This window comes from Bombina bombina, chromosome 2, assembly GCF_027579735.1.
Source record: "Bombina bombina isolate aBomBom1 chromosome 2, aBomBom1.pri, whole genome shotgun sequence".
NCBI lineage: Eukaryota > Metazoa > Chordata > Amphibia > Anura > Bombinatoridae > Bombina > Bombina bombina.
The window spans coordinates 1,133,173,722-1,133,192,590 of NC_069500.1; the positions used below are offsets into that span (position 1 = coordinate 1,133,173,722).

General features: G+C 38.6%; 1 protein-coding gene across 1 annotated transcript in view; it reads left to right on the plus strand.

Moving 5' to 3' along the window:
• Nucleotides 1–18,869, plus strand: part of TMA16 (translation machinery associated 16 homolog) — a 285,014-nt gene that overhangs the window by 118,096 nt on the left and 148,049 nt on the right. Inside the window, exon 2 of the mRNA XM_053700233.1 lies at nt 2,121–2,230. Coding sequence (XP_053556208.1) covers nt 2,121–2,230 — 110 coding nt within the window. The remainder of the gene's footprint in view (nt 1–2,120; nt 2,231–18,869) is intronic.

An 18,869-nucleotide genomic window follows, 5' to 3' on the forward strand; every position in this document is an offset into this window, starting at 1 on the left:
TTTCTTCAGGATGGTTTGGATAAAGGTTTGTCTGCAAGTTCCTTGAAAGGACAAATCTCTGCTCTTTCTGTTCTTTTTCACAGAAAGATTGCTAATCTTCCTGATATTCATTGTTTTGTACAAGCTTTGGTTCGTATAAAACCTGTCATTAAATCAATTTCTCCTCCTTGGAGTTTGAATTTGGTTCTGGGGGCTCTTCAAGCTCCTCTGTTTGAACCTATGCATTCACTGGACATTAAATTACTTTCTTGGAAAGTTTTGTTTCTTTTGGCCATCTCTTCTGCTAGAAGAGTTTCTGAATTATCTGCTCTTTCTTGTGAGTCTCCTTTTCTGATTTTTCATCAGGATAAGGCGGTGTTGCGAACTTCTTTTAAATTTTTACCTAAGGTTGTGAATTCTAACAACATTAGTAGAGAAATTGTGGTTCCTTCATTGTGTCCTAATCCTAAGAATTCTAAGGAGAGATCATTGCATTCTTTGGATGTAGTTAGAGCTTTGAAATATTATGTTGAAGCTACTAAGAATTTCCGAAAGACTTCTAGTCTATTTGTTATCTTTTCCGGTTCTAGGAAAGATCAGAAGGCCTCTGCCATTTCTTTGGCATCTTGGTTGAAATCTTTAATTAATCATGCTTATGTCGAGTCGGGTAAAACTCTGCCTCAAAGGATTACAGCTCATTCTACTAGGTCAGTTTCTACTTCCTGGGCGTTTAGGAATGAAGCTTCGGTTGATCAGATTTGCAAAGCAGCAACTTTGGTCTTCTTTGCATACTTTTACTAAATTCTACCATTTTGATGTGTTTTCTTCTTCTGAAGCAGTTTTTGGTAGAAAAGTACTTCAGGCAGCTGTTTCAGTTTGATTCTTCTGCTTATAATTTCAGTTTTTTTTTCATTATAAGATTTAAACTTTATTTTGGGTGTGGATTATTTTCAGCGGAATTGGCTGTCTTTATTTTATCCCTCCCTCTCTAGTGACTCTTGCGTGGAAGATCCACATCTTGGGTAGTCATTATCCCATACGTCACTAGCTCATGGACTCTTGCTAATTACATGAAAGAAAACATAATTTATGTAAGAACTTACCTGATAAATTCATTTCTTTCATATTAGCAAGAGTCCATGAGGCCCACCCTTTTTGTGGTGGTTATGATTTTTTTGTATAAAGCACAATTATTCCAATTCTTTATTTTTTTATGCTTTCGCACTTTTTTCTTATCACTCCACTTCTTGGCTATGCGTTAAACTGATTTGTGGGTGTGGTGAGGGGTGTGTTTAAAGGCATTTTGAGGTTTGGGAAACTTTGCCCCTCCTGGTAGGAATGTATATCCCATACGTCACTAGCTCATGGACTCTTGCTAATATTAAAGAAATGAATTTATCAGGTAAGTTCTTACATAAATTGTTTTTTCACAAGCTACCGAGAGGATTATGACACCCATCTTTTGAAAGAGAGCATTTGATATTTTGTCTGTTTTGGTGTATGCAGTCTTTAGGAGTCAGGGACTCCATCAGAGTCATTATACCCCATGCAGTAAGTTTAATTTTCTATTTCTATGAGAATCATCTACCTTCACTCTTAATAGAACTACTCATGTGAGCAAAAAATGTACAGTATGTTTCATATTGCAGCATTCTTTCTTATTGACTGGCGGTGGCAATTCCCACAACAATCTTGATTGCCCTGGACAGCTATCATAACTTTGACAAAGTGGGAACACATACACCTATACCGTCATATACAGATTTTTTTTTTTCCTTAAAAAAAAAAAAGAAAAGAAATAAGAATAATATTCTTTAAAATCAATATATATTAGTAAATATTTGATGCAGAAGTAAAATACAGAGTAATATATTTTAATTTCAAAACGTTATAAATTAAACAGTTTAAAAGTTTTCTTATTTCAAGAGAAATACTAATGCCACTAATGCAGTATACTTACCTTGAAATAAACACAGTTCAGTATCTAACATCATCAGTTTAAAATTAAAAGCAATGATGAGAAAAACAAACATGTCTAACTTTTATCCAAGTAATATTTTCTGCTTATGTTGAACAAAAAAAGAGACAGTGATTTATTAAGAGAGAAAAAAGCTTAAAAATACTTGTTTCTTGTCCTACAGCCTAAAGCTCTGTCAAATAAAGGGAAAACAGAGAAGAAAGTAATTCACCCTTACAGTAGAAAAGCTGCCCAGCTCACAAGAGAAGCCCATAAGCAAGACAGAAAGGAAAAGTAAGTGACTTGTTGTATGTCTATATGTCATGTTTCTAATTTACAGTATACTTCTGTAGGGACTTAACTCTTTTTCCTAATAATTCTGTTTTGTAGTCCTGCAATTTGTTATATGTTAGCTATTAGAAAGTGTTACAGGTCACTGAAATAAAATGCAAATGATATTATATTCCTTTCTGGCAGTTAAATGGTAAAAAATACTTTCATTCTTTTTTCTTTACATTTAAATGGTTAGATTTTTGCATAAAGGCATTTGCTGATATCAAATACATTTGTAGTGCCATTTGTAAAATAATAAATTATGCATTTTTTGGGTTCATTTATATTTTATATGACGTTTATCCGTGTTTCTGTAGCCTCCAGCCACACCCAGTTGTGTCTCCTAACTTATTTTCTAACATATGCTGCAGGAGGTACAGTCAGTCAGAGGTTGTATGGCCTGAGACATTATTCTCAATGGAATTAAGCTCTTGAATGTTTGTTTCCTTAGTAGAGTAAATGTGAAGAACTGTATAATCAATAACTGCTTAAAGGCGCAATTATTGTCAAACCATTTATATAATCATTACTTTTAAGACTATGTACTATATTAATGCTATATGTTTAAACCTAGAAATGGATTAATAGTTGACATATTGCCGGGTTCTGCAGAGCAGAAACTGCCGCTGATCCAATCTTTAGTACTAGTCACTCATCAGAGGCAGTTTCCTCAGGTCCCGAATAGCACATCTGCTATGTGTTTAACCCCTTTCTGGGGGTTAATCGTTAATTAGGGTCCCTGGCATTTTAGGGTCCCTAGTCCTTAAAAGTACATGTTCTAACAAATTACAGCATGTAATTTTTTTCAGGAGGCGAAAGTCCACAATCCATTACTCATGGGAATTAACTTCCCTACCACTTGGAGGAGGCAAAGATTTCCAAACCCCAAGAGCTCTATATAAACCCTTCCACCTCACACATACCTCTTTTCTCAGTTTATTCTTTGCCTCTGCTGGAGGTGGTTGAAGAGTGAAAATGTGTATGATTTTCTTTAGAGAGATGGGTTCTCAGCCGTCGTCAGACTTTATATCCGGGGAAATGGTCTCTACATCCAGATGTGTTTTTTTCATCTTGTACAGATCTGGGGTCTTCCAGAAATAGATCTGATGGTCTCTCGTCTAAACAAGAAACTTTTCAGATGCCTTTCCAGGTCCAAGGATCCTCAGACGGAGATGGTGGATGCTCTAGCATTTCCTTGGTTTTTACCAACCTGCTTACATTTTCCGCCTCTGGTTCTTCTTCCAAGGATGATCTCCAAGATCATAATGGAACAATCTTATGTGTTTCTGATAGCACCAGCTTGGCATCTCAGGTGTTGGTATGCGGACCTTGTCAGGATGTCCAGTTGCCAGCCTTGGCCACTTCCTTTAAGGCCAGACCTTCTGTTTCAGGGGCCGTTTTTCTATCAGGATATCAAATCTCTTAATTTGAAGGCATGGAAATTGACTGCTTAGTGCTTAGTTATAGAGGTTTCTCTGACTCCGTTATTAGCACTATGATACAGGCTTGTAAGTCTGTTTCAAAGAGAATTTATTATCGGGTTTGGAAAATCTATATTTCATGGTGTTCAGCTGATGATTATTCTTGGCATTCTTTTAGAATTCCTAGGATTTTACAGTTTCTTCAGGATGGTTTGGATAAATGTCTGCAATACGTGCAATACGTTGAAAGGACCAATTTCTGCTCTTTCTGTCTTTTTTTTTTTTTTTTTTTTTTTTTTTTTATAGAAAGATTGTTAAACTTCCTGATATTCCCTGTTTTGTTCAGGCTTTGATTTATATTAATCCTGTTATTAAATATATTTCTCCTCCTTGGAGTCTTAATTTTGGTTTTGAAGATTTCACAGGCTCCTCCTTTTGAGCCTATGCATTATCTGGACATTAAATTACTTTCTTGGAAGTGTTATTTCTATTGGCTATCTCTTCTGCTAGAAGATTCTCTGAATTGTCTGCTCTCTTTTGTGAGTTTCCTTATCTGATTTTCCATCAAGATAAAGCTGTTTTGCGGACTTCATTTTATGTTTTGCCTAAAGTTGTTAATTCTAACAACATCAATTAGGAAATTGTTGTTCCTTCTTTGTGTCCTAATCCTAAGAATACTCTTGAAATGTCTTTACATTCTTTGAATGTGGTCAGAGCTTTGAAATATTATGTTGAGGCTACTAAAGATTTCAGAGAGACTTCTAGTCTATTTGATATTTTTTCTGGTTTCAGAATAAGTCAGAAAGGCTCTGCTATTTCTCTGGCTTCTTGGTTGAGACTTTTGATTCACAAAGCTTATTTGAAGGCGGGGCAGTCTCCACCTCAGAGAATTACAGCTCATTCTACTAGATCAGTTGCCACTTCTTGGGCTTTCAAGAACGAAGCTTCAGTTGATCAATTTGCAAAGCAGCAACTTGGTCTTCTTTGCATAATTTTACAAAATTGTACCTTTTTTATGTGTTTGCTTCTTTGAAAGCAGCCGTTGGTAGAAAGGTTATTTAGGCAGTTGTCTCAGTTTGATTCTAATGCCTTTGATTTGAGTTTTCTTTAAATTTTTAAGAAAACTAAATTATTTTTTGGTATTTAATTTCTCAGCGGAAATAGCTGTTTTTATTTTATCCCTCCCTCTCTAGTGACTCGTGGACTTCCACATCTTAGGTATTATATCCCATATGTCACTAGCTCATGGACTCTTGCCACTTACATGAAAGAAAACATAATTTATGTAAGAACTTACCTGATAAATTAATTTCTTTCATAGTGGCAAGAGTCCATGAGACCCACCCTATTTTTTGTGGTTATGATTTTTTTGTATAAAGCACATTTATTTTGTCCAGTTCCTCTTTTTGTATGCTTTTTACTCCTTTTTTACACCTCACTTCTTGGCTATACGTTAAACTGATGTATGAGTGAGGTGGAAGGTGTATTTATAGGCATTTTGAGGTTTGGGAGACTTTGCCCCCCCTCCTGGTAGGAATGTATATGCCATACGTCACTAGCTCATGGACTCTTGCCACTAGGAAATAAATGAATTCATCAGGTAAGTTCTTTCATAAATTATGTTTTTTTGACAGTTCGGTTTTATTACTTAAGCTACTTAGGAGGTGGTAGGTTTTTCCATTCCTCAAGAGTTTATTTTAGGGGGTTATAGTGCTTTATGCATTGTTTTATGCTATAATGGAGCCTTCTGATTCTGTTCCTACTCCAGAAACTGAGTCCCCTGATCACCTTTCTACCAATAGGTCTGCTAACTATAAGAAATATAAAGTACTTTCCTCAGCTCATTTATGTGACTCAAAATTTGTTGATGCAATCAGACCAATCTGATGTTGTTTCTGTGGGTAATAATGCTCCTGTTTCTTCATCACAGGAGAAAGCTGGTGGAACTTTCAACTAAATTGAGAAAGTCAATTACAGCAGCAGTATCCGAATCTATGGCTGCTCTCCTACCTGCAAACAAGTGTTAAAAGGAACATGAAACCCATTTTTTTCTTTCACAATTTAGAAAGAGCATGCAATTTTAAACATTTTCCCAATTTACTTCTATTATCTAATTTGCTTCATTCCTTTGATATCCTTTGTTGAAAAGCATATCTAAATAGGCTCAGTAGCTGCTGATTGGTGGCTGCACATAGATGCCTCATGTGATTGGCTTACCCATGTACATTGCTATTTCTTCAACAAAGGATATCTGAAGAATTAAGCAAATTAAATAATAGAAGTAAATTGGAATGTTGTTTAAAATTGTATTCTTTATCTGAATCATGAAAAAAATATTTTGAGTTTTATGTCCCTTTAAGGTCAGTACTTCTACAGGAACTATGTGCCCTGGGGCCAGGGAAACTGTTATGTCTTTAGAGGGTAACGTTTATTCTGCTGATTAGCAATGTTCATCTGATTTTGAGCCTGATATTTCCTTTTCTTTGTTTAAAGGTGAACTTATTTGTACTTCTTTAAATTATGTCCTAATTACTTTAGGGGTTAAAAATCCTAAAGCTTCTGATGAAAAACCTTGTAATCGTTTAAATTCAGTATTTAAGACTGTTGTTAAACTCCCTGAAGTTTCTCCTATTCCTGATGCTGTCTCTGACATGATTTCTAAGGAGTGATCTAAGCCTGGAAATTCATTTAACCCTTCTGCAAGGCTTAAGAAATTATATCCTTTGCCAGTTCCTAATATTGAGTTATGGGAAACTGTTCCTAAGGTTGATGGGGCTTTTTCCACTTTGACTAAGCACACTACTATTCCTTTGGAAAATAGTACTTATTTTAAAGATCCTCTAGACAAGAAGTTAGTCTTTTCACAGTAGGGCTTTTTTACAAGCAGGTTACTTACTTAGGCCAGCCATTTCTAAAGCTGATGTGGATTCTGCTTTAACTAAGTGGTTATCCAGTCTTTCTGAACAGTGTTTTGAGGATCCTGTTTGTGAAAATCTTTTAACTTTACTTACAAATGTTAATTCTTTTATTTGTGATGCTGTTTTTGATATTATGGACATTAATGTCAAAACGTAGGTCTTTGGCAGTTCTTGCCAGGACAGCTTTATGATTTGAATCCTGGTCTGCTGATATGGTGTTTTAAATATAGATTGGTATCCATTTCCTTTCATGGTAAGAAATTATTTGGATCAGATTTAGATTCTATTATTTCTTCCGAGGCTAAAGGGGCTTTTTTGCCCCCTCAGGATAAGAAAAAATCATAAGGGTAAAGCTAAGGCCTGTAACCATTTCCATTCTTTTCACCAGAATAAAGAACAAATGAGCAAAGTTTCCTCTAACAGAGTACTTCTGGTTCAGTTTGGAGACCCAATACTAAGTGGTATAAGTCTAAGCAGGCTAAGAAAACAACTCCTGCATCTAAAACTGCATGAAGGCGTGGCCCTAAATCCAGATTTTCTGGTAGGGGGCAGGTTAAGTCTCTTTTAAGAGGCTTAGTTTCAGTCTGTTCTATGCACTAACCTTTCTTTTAAAAGATTAGGTTCTTTTCTAGTCCCTTTTGAAACTGAGAATTAAGTTTTTACTTTTAAGGATTATCTGGAGGTTTCTATGAGTACAATTGGTCTGGTTTCCTTGGGAGGTGAGGTTTCCAATATAGATTCTGAGTCTTCAAGGTTCTTCAGGTTTTAGCCTGTGTTGAAAAGTTTATTTTCCTCTTGCTGTTAGACAGGGTAACAGTAGGGACTTATGTCTTCCATCTGAGGGGAACTCAGTTTCCCGGTGATAAGGGTAATGTTTGGAATTCCCTCTTAGCTAAAGAACAGTTGTTGTCTAGCTTTGGTAGTTCTCATTCTAGGGAGGATCATTTGGGAAATGAATCTTTACAGTCCTCAATTTTGTCTCCTAGAGGAGTGGTTTCTACTACAGAATGTGTTCAAACAGATTGAACAAACTTCTCAGGCACTTGGTAAGGATCAGCGTCCCTATCATAGTATTAGTAGTTGTTCTTCTACTTCTCTTCTTGTTTCAACCTGTATATCTGTTGGTACGTTTACTCAGAATAGTTTTCAGGCTGAGTCTAGAAAGAACATTAGTGGTCTTCGTAATCCTACTGTGATTTTACAGGATTTGGTATCTAAATCTAGACCAGAGGTTCAGTTGACTTCTTTCTCCTCTGTCCTTGGGGCTCAGCCTTCTTTTTTAAATGTGCTTTCCATCCGGTTCTTAAGTGTCTTTACTCGATGATATGGAAATTGAACGTTAATTTCTAAGACATAGGGGTTTCTCTGATTCTGTGATTGAAACCTTAATTCAGGCTCGGAAGCCAGTGACTAGAAAAAAATTACCATAAAGTCTGGAAAGACTTTATTTGTTGATGAATAGACCGTGGTTTTTCATGACATATTTTTTGAATTCTTGGATTCTACAGTTTTTACAGGATGACTTGGATAAGGGTTTTTCTTTTTAATGACACGGTGAGTCCACGTGATCATCAATTACTGTTGGGAATATCACTCCTGGCCAGCAGGGGGAGGCAAAGAGCACCACAGCAAAGCTGTTAAGTATCACTTCACTTCCCACAAACCTTAGTCATTCTATTTGCCTCTAGTGCAAGGAAGAGGTGAAGTAATGAGGTGTCCTGATTTAAGAGTCTTCTATCAAGATTTTTTTAATTTGAAGTCTGGGCAAGATTGCTCTGGCCTTTAATCACAATTTGGATCTAGCTGTACTCCACATTAGTCTCTTCAGCAGGGCTGTGGTGACTTTAAAGCAGTTAGGAACTTGTAAAGTGGGCTTGGCTGCATTTTCCTAACATGTTGCTGCCCTGGTATAGAAAGCCTGAGTAAGCTTACTCTGTCTTTCTTTTTACACAGGTCTCTGTGAGGAGTGGCATCCTCTCATACTTTGTGAGTCGTCTGACTGCAAGACGACTGGATTGCAGGTAAGTGCCTTTTTGTCTTCTGGGGCTAGGAGGCTGGCACTAAAGGGGTTAAGGGACCCTGGTTAGTATCTCTAACGTCTGAATGCCTGTACTTAATTTGTGACTCAAATCCTTAGCAGGATGGTTAATGGCAGTGGGCAGGCATAAGTCTGGCATGTGTTATGGAGACTTGGAGTTAATCTTCTTCTAGGTAGGAAGAAGTTAACTCTCCTTGGGGCTCAGATTTTGTAGGGCAGGAGTTTTAATACTCTCTTAACTATGATGTCTTGTTCAATTTTTAGTTAACACGGACCCTAATGGGAGAACACTCTTTTTTGTGACGCCTTACTAGGAGAGGATCCGGTGAAGCGTAGATGCTATGTTTGTATTATGTCTACCCACGGCAGTGAAAGATCTGAGTGGGTAAGGAGACACCTGTATATCTCGAATTTGTAATTTTTTTTGCATCTATGCCTGGCGGCAGTATGAAGCGTGATATATGCGCACTTTATCTCTGTTGTATTCAGCCCCGCCTCCTTCTCAGGGTGGCACAATTTTGGGCTAGCATGATTGGCAATTTCCCAGCGTCGTTCTCCGGCTGTGAACAGAGTGGCGTTATGTTTTCAACAGGCTCTGAGTTTGTCAGAGCACTAGTAATATTTATGTCTAGGATATATGTTTCTCTTTTTCCGATACAGAGAGTCGGAATTTGCAAGAGTTTTAAGGATATGTCGGTCCCCTCCCTGTGAAAATGTTATTTACCACAGTAGTTTAGTGTTTACACGGGACTGCTCTAGCAATTCTTTTTAATCAAGTGTATATGATGGAAGCACACATACTGGTCACATATGTTTTAAAAAAATAAATAAATCTTTTAGTTGGATATGTCTTTAGATAGAATTATAGACAATATCCTCTATACATTACGACTGCTTAAGTAACAATATGGTTAAGTAAGCAGTCATTGTCTGGAAGTTCTGTCTTGTTTTTCCTATTCTGGGTTAACAACTTAAAATGTACTTTTTTTTTTTTTTTTTTAACGCACATTTGAATAGAGATCAAATAGATTGTTGCCCTCTGAGCCTTATGTCTCCCAGGAAGATGCCGTTTAGGCAAAGCCGTAGCTTTATCCTTCTACGTCCCAAGCCTCTATGGCGTCTCATGCAGTGCCCTGCAGTTCCTCTTAAATCTCCTGGAGGAGGTTATTTGCCTGCAGAAATTATTGCTCAGGTATCTTAGCGGTATCTGTGGCATTATCTGTTTTACCTATACTAAAGGGAATTTGCAAGAGGAATATTTGAAATTTAAATAGCAAGGTTTCTGTTCTCTATGCTCTACATAGATTGTTCTTCCTCCATAGGTCTGATATGGAGGATATGTTGGTAGCCTCTGAGGGCGAAATCTCAGATTCGGTCAGTATAATTCCTTCATCTGAGGCTGAAGTAGTATCCTTCAGACTTAAAGGGACAGTCTAGGCCAAAATAAACTTTCATGATTCAGATAGAGCATGTAATTTTAAACAATTTTCCAATTTACTTTTATCACCAATTTTTCTTTGTTCTCTTGGTATTCTTAGTGGAAAGCTTAACCTAGGAGGTTCATATGCTAATTTCTTAGACCTTGAAGGCCGCCTCTTAAGAATGCATTTTAACAGGTTTTTCACCACTAGATGGTGTTAGTTCATGTTTTTCATATAGATAACACTGTGCTCATGCATTTGAAGTTACCTGGGAGCCATCACTGATTGGCTAAACTACAAGTCTGTCAAATCACTGAAATAAAGGGGCAGACTGCAGAGGCTTAGATACAAGATAATCACAGAGGTAAAAAATATATAAATATAACTGTGTTGGTTATGCAAAACTAGGGAATGGGTAAAAAAGGGATTATCTATCTTTTAAAACAATAACAATTCTGGTGTAGACTGTCCCTTTAAGCCTGGACACCTTTGTGTATGGTAAGGGAGGTTCTGGCTACTTGGAGCGACTCCAATACGTTGTCATTATCAACCATAAGGAATCTTGTAAACTTTATAAATGTTAGGATTCCTCTGTGGGAGTTTTTTACTGTTCCAGTTCGTGCTAGGAGACTGGTCACAGGAATGGGCGCTGTCTCCATTATATATCAGGGCGCATGGTGCCTAAGCAGTAGGACATTTCTACTCTGGCTAAGAGAACTACGGTTCCTAGAGAGGATAGCTGTTCTTCAGGATCATTGGACTAAGCCAGTGGCTTCTGGGGTTTGTATTGCCACTGTGTCAGGTGCAGCATTTTATTGGTGCAATGCCTTCCTAATTCCAAATTGATAAAGATCCTTTTGGAGCAGAACTAGTTCAGAATTGAGACCCTTAAGTGGGCCAAATCTTTATTTCATACAAATCTAATCTGGTACCAACTCAATGTTTCTGGAAGTTGCATTCAACACCAGGGACAGAGTAAGGTGTCTCCACCAATTCTTCCATAGCAGGCTGTAATAAAAAAAAATGTCAGCAAGGAAGTAGTGTTGATTGGTGGGTAAAATGACAGCCACCATTCTTGTTCAACGGGCAAGATGTCCTTTTCTGAATCGCTTTTTGCAAAGATATAGAATCAATCAAGGTCTATCCCAAAAGACTCCATTTACTCATCTTCATGAGACAGCAAGGAACAAAATGCCAGTGATGTCTTATGTAAAACTTCAGGGAGAAACACACAGCAGTTGGTGCTTCGAGAAATAGCTCCAATCGTACAATAGGTTCAAACAAATCTATTGTTTCTAATAACAGGCTATCCTTCAGGGCTACAGCATTTGTAACTGGATTATCTCAGTCACAGTCCTTTCCAGCAGGCGGAATAAAAATTGAATGTTCATCTTTTCAATCAAATCCTCTCTAGATAGTGGTGTCAAAATATGGGCCTGATGGCATCCTATCTCAATTACCAGCTAACTTACCTCTTCAGGTTCTTTCCTTCTCCTCTGTGGATGGGAATTTCATCTCATTTATGCGTTCCCTCCATTTCCTCTCATTCCAAAGTTACTTTGAAAATGCAACCTTTCTAGCAGTAATTCCTTTCTACTAGTTCCCTCTGCTGCTGATGTTGATCAAAAACCTCCATGTTTTCTACCAGTGACTCCAGACATGCTGCAGTAGGGTCCAATTTCAACATTATTGCAGCAGTTATTTCAACATTATTGAAAGCTAAGAAAAGACTACTTCATTTTCATTTTACAGAATATGCAATTCCATCTTCTCTTGGATGTAGCCTTGGAATCGCTCTATTTCAGATTTCCTCAATTTGAAAAACATTTTCCTCATGGCAATTACTTCTGCTCCGATAGTTTTAGAATTTCAAGACCTATCTGAAATTTGTATATCTCTTTACATTAGGATAAAGTGGTTCTCCGGACTGTATCCAATTTTCTCCCGCAGGTGGTTTCTCAGTTGTATTGCTCATAAGACATGATTTTACCATCTTTCTGTGCCAGCCAGTAGTCCAGCAAGAAAGGTCCATTTTGGTATATTTCATGCAACCATTTCACCGCCAAATGAGATCAAATAATAAAAAAAAAAGTTCACTTTTTCACAAATTGTTTCACAAACTTTAGGTTTCTCACTGAAATTATTTGCATACAACTTGTGCAATTATGGCATAAATGGTTGTAAACGCTTCTCTGGGATCCCCTTTGTTCAGAAATAGCAGATATATGGCTTTGGCGCTGCTTTTTGGTAATTAGAAGGCCGCTAAATGCCACTGCGCACCACACATGTATTATGCCCAGCAGTGAAGGGGTTAATTACGGAGCATGTAGGGAACTTCTAGGGTTAATTTTAGCTTTAGTGTAGTAGACAACACCAAGTATTGATCTAGGCCCACCTTGTTATATTTCATGCCACCATTTCACTGCCAAATGCGATCAAATGAAAAAAAAAACGTTACATTTTTCACAATTTTAGGTTTCTCACTGAAATTATTTACAAACAGCTTGTGCAATTAAGGCACAAATGGTTGTAAAAGCTTCTCTGGGATCCCCTTTGTTCAGTAATAGCAGACATATATATGGCTTTGGTGTTGTTTCTTGGTAATTAGAAGGACGCTAAATGCAGCTGTGCACCACACGTGTATTATGCCCAGCAGTGAAGGGGTTAATTAGGGAGCTTGTAGAGAGCTTGTAGGGTTAATTTTAGCTTTAGTGTAGAGATCAGCCTCCCACCTGACACATCACACCCCCTGATCCCTCCCAAACAGCTCTCTTCCCTCCCCCACCCCACAATTGTCCCCGCCATCTTAAAGGGACAGTCTGCACCAGAATTTTTATTGTTTTAAAAGATAGATAATACCTTTATTACCCATTTCCCAGTTTTGCATAACCAACACAGTTATAATAATATACTTTTAACCTCTGTGATTATCTTGTATCTAAGCCTCTGCAAACTGCCCCTTTTTTCAGTTCTTTTGTCAGACTTGCAGTCTAGCCAATCAGTGCCTGCTCCCAGATAACTTCTCGTGCACGAGCACAGTGTTATCTATATGAAAAATGTGAACTAACACCCTCTAGTGGTGAAAAACTGTTAAAATGCAATCTGAAAGAGGTGGGCTTCAAGGTCTAAGAAATTAGCATATGAACCTCCTAGGTTAAGCTTTCAACTAAGAATACCAAAGAACAAAGCAAAATTGGTGATACAAGTAAATTGGAAAATTGTTTAAAATTACATGCTCTATCTGAATCATGAAAGTTTATTTTGGCCTAGACTGTCCCTTTAAATACTGGCAGAAAGTCTGCCAGTTCTAAAATAAAAGGTATCTTTTAAAAAAATATATATATATTTTTAGCATATTTACATATGCTGATGTGTAGGATCCCCCCTTAGCCCCCAACCTCCCTGATCCCCCCCCCCCAAACAGCTTTCTAACCCTCCCTCTCTACCTTATTGATAGCCTTCTTGGGTACTGGCAGCTGTCTGCCAGTACCCAGTTTACTAAAAAAAATGCTTTTTTTAAATTGTATTTACTTTTTCTGTAGTGTAGCTTCCCCCCCCAAAGACCAACCCCCTCCCAGATCCCTTAGATGCTTTTTTAAATTAAATTTGGGACCCCACTCTATCGCACTTTTTTATTCAAAAAGATTTCTGTAGTGTAGCCATTCGCACGCGCCCCCCCCCCCTGTGCATGCGCGCCACAATGCACGCCCCTGGCTATCCCGCCCACGATCCCGCCCCCCTTGACGCCATAGGGCCCATCGATGGCCGTCCACCCACCTCCCACTTCAGCTCCCACCCACCAACGATACCGGCCATCGATGTCCGGTGCAGAGAGGGCAGAGTGGCTCTCTCTGCATCGGATGGCCAAGGGGTGTTATTACAGAATGCCTCAATATCGAGGCATCACTGCAATAACCGGAAAGCGTCTGGAAGCGATCAGGATCGCTTCCAGACGCTTTAAACCCCTAATGTCGTACAGGGTACGGTGCTGGTCTTTGTTTGTGCAAGACGTACCCTGTACGACATGAGTCGTTAAGGGGTTAACCCTGCAAATGGGTTAAACATACAGTAGATGTGTTGCTCGAGACTCTCAGAGCACTGCTGGTCCAGAGCGGAAATTGTTGCTGATCCAATCAGCAGTGGTAGACTCATATGTGTATCGGCGGCGGGTTATGCTCGAGAGTATAAAGACAACAAAAAAAGCTGTTTGTTATTCGTCAAGGACCCCATCAAGGTCAGGCTGCTTTCAAAACTTCACTTTCCAGTTGGATTACTCAGGCTATTTCCAGGGCCTGCAAGCAGAAAGCAGTTCCTGTTCTGCATGAGCTCAGGGTACATTCTGCGAGAGCTGTTTATGCATCATGGGCTTTTCAGGCAAATGCCTTATTGGCAGAACTTTGTCAAGCAATTTGGAAGTCTTCACATAGCTTCATTTCTCATTACTAGTTGCATGTGTGGAAATTCACCTCAGCAAAATAAGGGTGCAAGGTGTTATCTTCAGTGGTTTCCTAGATACATTTTATGGTGAGAAGTGTATTTTGTTTTGCTTGTCTTTTTTGGTCTCCTACTTATTATACAACTTCTTGTCGTTGCGTTGTCCCATTAGTCCTATTGGTGATTATTAGCCATATGCCATTAAATCATATCCCTGGAGAATAATTACCAGTTTCCTCCCCTTGCTTTTTCTTGTCAATTTACTTCTGTACATACCTAAGAGTAAGAGGGGTCTAGTGCTCATTATATACTAAGTAAATGATATTATGATATTTGGAAGCCCCAGAATCATCACCAGGAAAAAGCATATTTCCATCTAAAGGGGAGGAGAGTCCACGGCTTCATTCATTACTGTTGGGAATTAAGAATCTGGACACCAGGAGGAGGCAAAGACACCCCAGCCAAAGGCTTAAATACCTCCCGCACTTCCCTCATCCCCCCAGTCATTCTTTGCCTTTCGTCACAGGTCAACTATCAGGGGGGTACAAGGAGCTCCCTAGGTGTCTCGGATATTTTAGTGGGGCGGAGTCCCACAGCTGCTCGTTCTCAGCAATTCACATTCCAGGTGTGGACAACTGGGAAGCGGACTTTCTCAGCAGGTAATCCTTCCATCCGGAGGAATGGGCTCTCCTTGAAGTGTTTGTGGAGATTTGTTTCAGGTGGGGGATGCCGGAGATAGATCTCATGGCGTCCAGACTCAATTGCAAAACTACCCCATTACGGGTCGAGGTCCAGGGATCCTCAGGCAGAGCTGATAGATGCCTTGGCGGTGCCTTGGGGATTTAGCCTAGCTTACATTTTTCCACCTTTAACACTTCTACCTCGTGTAGTGGCTCACATCAACCAGGAGCGAGCTTCTGCCATTCTGATTGTTCCATTGTGGCCGTTAAGGACTTGGTTTGCGGATCTGGTGGGGATGTCATCCTCTCCGCCGTGGAGGTTACCCTATCGCAGGGATCTGCTGGAACAGGGCCCATTTCTACATCAAAATCTAGATTCTCTGAGGCTGTCTGCGTGGAGATTGAACACCTAGTCTTGGCCAAGAGAGGTTTTGCTGAAAGTGTGATCAATACTCTAATTCAGGCAAGGAAGCCAGTCACTCGTCGCATCTACCATAAGGTGTGTAGGACTTACTTGTCCTGGTGTGAGAAGCATGGATATCTTTGCCATAAGGTGAAGGTATCCAGGATTCTGTCTTTTCTCCAAGACGGTTTGGAGAAGGGTCTTGCTGCCAATTCCTTAAAGGGACAGATTTCGGCATTATCAGTCTTGCTGCATAGAAGACTCGCAGAGTTCCCTGACATCCAATCTTTTGTTCAGGCTCTGTCTAGAATCAGGCCTGTCTTTAGACAGTCTGTTCCCACATGGAGCTTAAACTTGGTCCTAAAGGTATTGCAGAGGGTTCTGTTTGAGCCTATACATTCCATTGACATTAAGATTCTGTCCTGGAAAGTTCTCTTCCTGTTGGCCATTGCATTGGCACGCAGAGTATCTGAACTGGCTGCCTTGCATTGGTTATCTGGTTTTTCACATGGATAAGGCAGTGCTTTGCACTGGTTTGAGGTTTCTTCCCAAGGGGGTGTCTAACCGTTACATCAATCAGGAAATAGTGGTTCCTTCTTTGTGCCCTAACCCTTCTTCCAAGGAGAGGTTACTTGATAATCTGGATGTGGTTTGTTCCCTAAAGTTCTATCTTCAGGCTACGAAGGATTTCAGACAGTCTACATCTCTTTTTGTGGTGTATTCAGGGAAGCGCAAGGGGCAGAAAGCCTCTTCTACTTCTTTGTCCTTTTGGTTGAGGAGCTTGATTTGCTTGGCCTATGAGACAGCGGGACATAAGCCTCCTCAGAGGAAAACGGCTCATTCAACTAGAGCTGTGGCTTTGTCTTGGGCCTTCAAGAATGAGGCCTCTATGGAGCAAATTTGTAAGGCGGCTACCTGGTCCTCCTTACACACTTTTACAAAGTTTTACAAATTTGACGCTTTTGCTCCTGCGGAAGCTGTTTTTGGGAGAAAGGTTTTGCAGGCTGTGGTACCCTCAGATTAGGGTCCGCCTTTTCCCTCCTGGTTTTATTCAGTGTCCTCTAGAGCTTGGGTATATGTTTCCAACAGTAATGAATGAAGCCGTGGACTCTCCTCCCCTTTAGATGGAAAACATAAATTATGCATACCTGATAATTTCATTTCCTTCAAGGGGAGGAGAGTCTGCGGCTCCCGCCCGTAACTCTGATGGGCGGACTTAAATTTAATTTATCTTCTGGCACCATTTATACCCTGATATTTCTCCTACTATTCCTTGTTCCCTTGGCAGAATGACTGGGGGATGAGGGAAGTGGGGGAGATATTTAAGCCTTTGGCTGTGGTGTCTTTGCCTTCTTACTGGTGGCCAGGTTCTTGATTCCCAACAGTAATGAATTAAGCCGTGGACTCTCCTCCCCTCAATGGAAATGAATTTATCAGGTAAGCATAATTTATGTATTTTTTTCTACTAATAGAAGCATTGACTTTAGGTGAATTTGAAAAAGTAGTAGGGTTTGATTTAGAGATTGGAAAAGATTAATATAAAAAAATGTATTCTGTTACTTTTCCGTTTTTTAAAACATTTCTTTTAGGGCTCTGTGATATCATGAAAAATAATCAAATTTTTTGATGAAATATTACAATTTTATTAAAAAAATGCATTTGACTGTTAAAAACAGCAACATGTTTCCTTTGCAAATTGCACTGCAGATTAAATAGGCAAGAAAAGGACCCCATCAGTCTGCCACCTTCCATACATGTGCATTCCTAAGGATTGGAGCAACAAACCATGAAGCAAAATGGCAGCGTTAGTGTTACCTGCTTAGTTCTGGTTAATTTTGTCCACACCCTTTGACAGGCGGTTTCTTACATGGTACATATTACACAGGGAGAGCCAAGATATCATGAGTCCAAAGTTTGTTCTCACTATACTTAATTAAACCTTTTATAGTGAATCCAGTTTTGAGTTTTATACCCCTTGAAATATTTGTAAGCATAATAAATCATATCTATAAATGTACATGATCCTTAGCATCTAAACAGTAGACCTGGATTTATGTACTTATTATTTTTATTTTGTCATTTGTCCATGACTTTTTCCCACAGTCAAAATAATTTTTTTCAGACATTGCCTTGAGTAAATGTCAAAATTCAGAGCTTTTTGCTCCATGTGATAAAACCAAAATAATTATTTTCATAGTTTAAATCCTAGGAGAAGCATTTAACCTACATATTGCTCGACCTCTACGAGATGATAGATTTACTGATTACATGTTCAACATTAGTTTTAAGTACGTATTTATTTTTATTTTCCTACAGCAATGGGATTGATAATTTACTGACATTAAATGTAATTTAGACCAAATTAGTATGCTCATTTTCTATAAAAGGATTATTGTGAAGAGCATGCAATTTTAATAGTCGTGTGGCCCTTGACATTTCATTTGTAGTTTCATTATTTTTGTTTATCTTGTTTACAACATTACGTTTTCGGCTCTAGTTATAACAATTCACAAGCATTTAGGATAGCTTTAACACTGGGATCTTCCATCACTGGGCAAATGCAAGAAATACAATTAATATAGCCAAATATACCATAGTGTAAACAAAATGAAAAAGTTCAATAGCTTTGTAAGATTTTTTTTTTTTTATAAATAGTTTTGCTTGCTCAAGCACTGGCAATGATGGCACTGGTGCATGTTAACTCTGATGTGTCTTAATATTTTTTAAAAATATTTTTATTTAAAGACAGCAGAAGAGAGTTTGGGTATGCAATAGAGTATCAGAAATATTAGAAACGTGAACACATACAAGGCAAAACAAATAAAATTGGATGATGTTTATTTTTGGTGTCAATAGATGTCTTAAAGGGCCATTATAGTGATAAAAATGACATGCTCTAATTTTTTCACTAGTAAAGTTGCAGCGCTGTGTGTTTAAAATCTGCAAAATGGGGGGCGGAGCATGACCATGGAAGCGGATGGTCGCACGTAGGTGAAGCTCCGAGTTTAGAGTCACTAAAACCTGCTTATTTAGTGTTTAAGGGATAAGAATTACTTTAAAATTGCCCCATTTAACAATAGAGAGACCGAAACTGCACATAAGAGATCCCCAAAACGGATCGTAACTTTTGAAACAGACGGATCTTCCAGGCGATTGTAAGGCCCAATCCAGCCTCCAGTAACTATGCAGTTTAAGTGTCAGTAAACCTAAAATATAATGTTTTATAATTCTGCACATAGTTCACAATTATATAACATTATATTAGTGTTATCGTTATAAAACCTT